At 45.6% G+C, this 4,338-nt stretch overlaps 1 protein-coding gene across 1 annotated transcript; it reads left to right on the top strand.

Annotated features, from left to right (window-relative positions):
- Positions 1–479: 479 nt before the first annotated feature.
- Positions 480–3,832, top strand: DUSP6 (dual specificity phosphatase 6; the record flags this gene model as incomplete). The annotated part of the gene is made up of 2 exons (XM_010079965.1): positions 480–917; positions 2,312–3,832. Coding segments are annotated over 2 exons (746 nt in total), but the record flags the coding sequence as incomplete, so codon positions are not given.
- Between the last annotated feature and the right edge of the window lie 506 nt (positions 3,833–4,338).

Raw genomic sequence — 4,338 nt, 5'->3', positions numbered from 1 at the left:
TTGCAGCCTGATGCTCCGGGAGAACACCAGCCAAAGCAGGGGGAAAAGCCCTCTGCTCTCTTCCCACCCCGCAGCATCCCTGTCCTCGCTTTGTTTAGAGAGCCCTCGAGGACTGGAATCGCTGTAGCAGCGTGGGGAGGACAGGGCTAACGGGGATGCCGGCGGGAGCCGGGGAGGGCAGAAGGAATTGCCGCCCAGACATCTCTCCAGTGGTCCCCGCAGGGCGAAGCGGCACAGAGCTTTAATCTTAAACGTACTGAGCCTTCTGCCGCAGCGGGCGATTTTCTTAAACCTTCTTTTAGGTTGGTCCGTCTGCGTGAGAGTGTGACATATGTTTTTTTTTTTCTTTTTTCCTGGGGATCGAGAGGGTGGTAGGCAGATGCCCCTTTGCAGACAGGGTTGCACCAGGGAAATAAGTCGGCTTGCCATCTTACATCGGGTTGCATTCCCGCCGCCCCCCCCTTTGCTTTTCTCCCCAGGTGGTTTTAGCAAGTTCCAGGCCGAGTTCGCCCTGCACTGCGAGACTAACCTAGACAGCTCGTGTAGCAGCAGCTCTCCTCCTTTGCCAGTCCTGGGTTTGGGAGGCCTCCGAATCAGCTCCGATTCCTCATCGGACATTGAATCTGACATTGACAGAGACCCCAATAGTGCCACCGACTCCGATGGCAGCCCTCTCTCCAACAACCAGCCTTCCTTCCCGGTGGAGATTTTACCCTACCTCTACTTAGGCTGTGCCAAGGACTCCACTAATCTGGACGTTTTAGAAGAGTTTGGCATCAAATACATCTTGAATGTTACTCCCAACCTGCCTAATCTCTTTGAAAACGCCGGCGAATTCAAGTACAAACAGATCCCGATCTCCGACCACTGGAGCCAAAATCTGTCTCAGTTCTTTCCTGAGGCCATCTCCTTTATAGGTGAGACCTATATGTCAAGCGGCAGAATTCAATTTATTTTGCAGAATTCAGGAGATTTCGGGCGAGAAGCGGTGGCAGCGTTTTTGGCGGTCTCTGTGGGATGCCCTGCTTTCTGGTTTAAAAACCGGTTTATGTTGAGGGGCGGATGGGTACTGTTTGGGGGGTTATTGAGGAACACCGATGAACTGGAAGCGAGGTTTGCAGGTTGCAAACGCAGACCTGGTTTGGGTGGCTGTGGGATTCGTCCCTGAGCCGTTTGTGTCGGAGCTGCGGACTGAGCAATGCGCAGGATGGGGAATCTTTTAAAATCTCTTCCTGGCGGGGCGGGGAGGAGGTTAATGAGCCCCGGGGTTGATGGTTTGTTCGTCTGTTTTTTGTTGTTGTGTTGTGGTTTTTTTTCTTTTCTTCTTGAGGTTACTGAAGAGCAGTATAATAAAAAGAAACGATCTGGGAAGCTAACTTTAGTTTTTAAATACAAGTTCTTCACAAGCAGTATCCCTGGCAAATGTATAGTCAGAGCTTTTAATTAAATCTCGTGGTAATAGTGATATACCTCTCGGGCTCGGCGCCTCGCTCAGCCAGCCCTTAGACATTATCTGTCAGCTTTGGAAACACATCCCCTTGGGCTCCAGGAGTTCTGGTTAAAATTTGCACTCTCCGTTTCGGGGAGGACTAAAATCAACCCATGGGGTGCGGTGGGGTGGGCATGGCATTATCTGTTGGGAAACTGTGCTGTAATCCGGTTGAATGATACCGGTAATAGTGGAGAATGTAGGTAATCTGAGCCCAGCAGGAAGAAATGTGGGCTGGAAGCCACAAAGAAACTAATCTCCAGGCATTGTAATGCATTTCCTATTACAAAGGAACCCATTTTCAACCAATGTTGACATCCTGTTCCTCCTAATGGGCTGTCCCCTGTGACTTCCCTCATTCTTTTAAAATGCCTGAATACCTTCATTGTTAGCTGCACAACAGTTGGAGAATAATTTAATAGACCTTTGCAGTCTCCTGGTCTGTATAAAAGGCATTCAGTGACACATTGCTGGATTTCCATGCTGGGGCAAGGGGACTGAAAGAATTTAAGGCAAATCTACAGGAGAATGTGTGTCTTTTAAAACTGACTTTTAAAAAACAATGTCACGCAAGGTATCCTGCTCCCTTTGTCTCATCCTTAGTTTTGTCAGCTCTTAGACTCCGGTACATACACGTAGGGGGGTGGATTCTCCTCTTGTCCTGGTTTTAAGCTGGTGGAGTTAACTCTTGCATTGCACGGCTGGCCCCTGGGATCAGAATCGTCCTTTCTTCCTACTTGATGCTAATCTTGCTTGTGTTGAGAGATCAGTTACCAACCCCTTGTCTTATATGTCCTTCTCTGCCTCTTTGTCTTGGTACAGATGAAGCACGGGGGAAGAACTGTGGCGTCCTGGTGCATTGCTTAGCAGGGATCAGCCGCTCGGTCACAGTGACAGTGGCCTACCTCATGCAGAAGCTCAACTTGTCCATGAATGATGCCTACGATATTGTCAAGATGAAGAAGTCCAACATTTCACCCAACTTCAACTTCATGGGTCAGCTGCTGGACTTTGAGCGGACTCTGGGGCTGAGCAGCCCCTGTGACAATCGAGTGCCGAACCAGCAGCTGTACTTCACCACCCCTTCCAACCAGAATGTCTTCCAGGTGGATTCCCTGCAGTCCACGTGAGCTCCCACCTCCTCCCTTCCTTGTCCGTTTCACGGGATCACTCCTTGATGGTTTCTCTTTGGCAGTGATAAAGAAAACCCAGCTTTCTCTTTTTCTGGCCTCTGCCATCAAAAAGCAGCTGCCAGTGCAGGCTAGGAAAGGTTACACAGTACGGAATGGGCTATTGCGAAGGGAGGGAAGGTGATGAGCTCCCTGGGAAGGACGGCGGTGACCAGGTGGCAGGTGGATAGCGTGCTCATCCCTGCTGGGGCAGTGGCTTGGGTCCGAGGACGTCCAGGGGGTCGGGTAAGGCAGGACCAGCTGAGCACATGTTCTCTAGAGACTGGAACTGTCCTGCTTCCCCTCTCTGCTTTCGGATCTGTGACACACATCTTTGTCTTCAGTGAAGACTAGTTATTTTTGTTCGTTTGTTTTAATTTAGAGGAGCCAAAGAAAGAGATTTCAGCTTAGTGTATTTGATGTACTTGTTTGCTGGGAGCTCGGTAGTATTCTACTTGATCAGTGTAAATATTTAATCTTAAATTGATTTGCAATTTTTTTTGAATTCACATGTATTCAAGAAATCAACCCAAGGGACATCTGTGACTTTGTTCTCTTCATAAATTCTGCTTTATTTGTTTGTTTTTTAATTGCAAAGAATATATTTGCAGCATGCTTAATTTTATTGTTCAGCTGAAGCAAGCTTTCCATGAGGGAGAAATGGCAATGGTGAGAAGTTTGCAAATCATGTTTTGTGAGCAAATACAGTCTCTTCTTTCATATATCTTTCTTTTACTTGTGGTGATTTTTTTTTTTCCTCACGCTCTTGATGTAGTTTCCACATGATATATATATATATATTTTTTAATTAAATTAATTTTTTGCCTTACCTTTTGTAAATAGATCACCTGGGAGGAGGTTTGTCTTTGAATGCAAAAGGTTTTTTGATTACTTTTTAAAACTTTCAGATGTGCTAAACAGTGCATTACCTCTGTACAAATTCTTCAGGGAGCTTCACCTCAAATGCAATATTTTGTGTCTTTTTTTTTTTTTTTTTTGGTATAAAACTGGAAGTATGTGCAAGCATTTGTACCTGTGTGTACGCACAGTGAACCTGCACATGGTTGCCAATAAGGGAGAGTCTAATTCACGGTGTAAGAGTTTTAAGATGGAATTTATTATAAGAATGTAAAACCTTAAATTATTAATAAATAAATAACTATTTTTGGCTATGGAGAACCTGGCTGGTTTTTTTCCCCTTTCGCTTTTGTGTGGGTGTGGTTAATTGCACATACACATATGGTTATGTTTAAAGGTAATGGTTACTTTCAATAGCTTTTGTACAGCCCCTAAGACAATAAAGTCTTGATTTCCCCTTTGGTCCACTGGTGCCTAAATGAATAAACAGTGCATGTGCTGGATTCTGGTCTTGCTTTGGTGAAGGGAAGGCTTTTGAAGGCCTTTAGGTTAATTGCAAAACATTCCACCATCCCTTTGCTACCCCAGGGATGCACCTGACCCTGAGCTATAAGGACTTTTTTTTTTTTTTTTTTTTAGAGTAAGGAGCTGCTGTTTTCTGAGTTTGTTTACAAGTTTTGGCCACTATTACAGATGCCAGGAGATGGGTTTGTGTTCTCCTTATCTTTCTGGCAGTAACTCATTTCACAGGGATCCACCAACAGTCTGCAGCCTGTAAATTATTTTTTTTTTTTTTTATTTTTCTGTTGCTCTTCAGCCATG

Source organism: Pterocles gutturalis, unplaced genomic scaffold (genome assembly GCF_000699245.1).
Source record: "Pterocles gutturalis isolate BGI_N339 unplaced genomic scaffold, ASM69924v1 scaffold39629, whole genome shotgun sequence".
In the NCBI taxonomy this organism is placed as follows: Eukaryota; Metazoa; Chordata; class Aves; order Pterocliformes; family Pteroclidae; genus Pterocles; species Pterocles gutturalis.
Note: the sequence above shows the minus strand (reverse complement) of the source record. Positions and strands in the feature narration are given on the sequence as shown.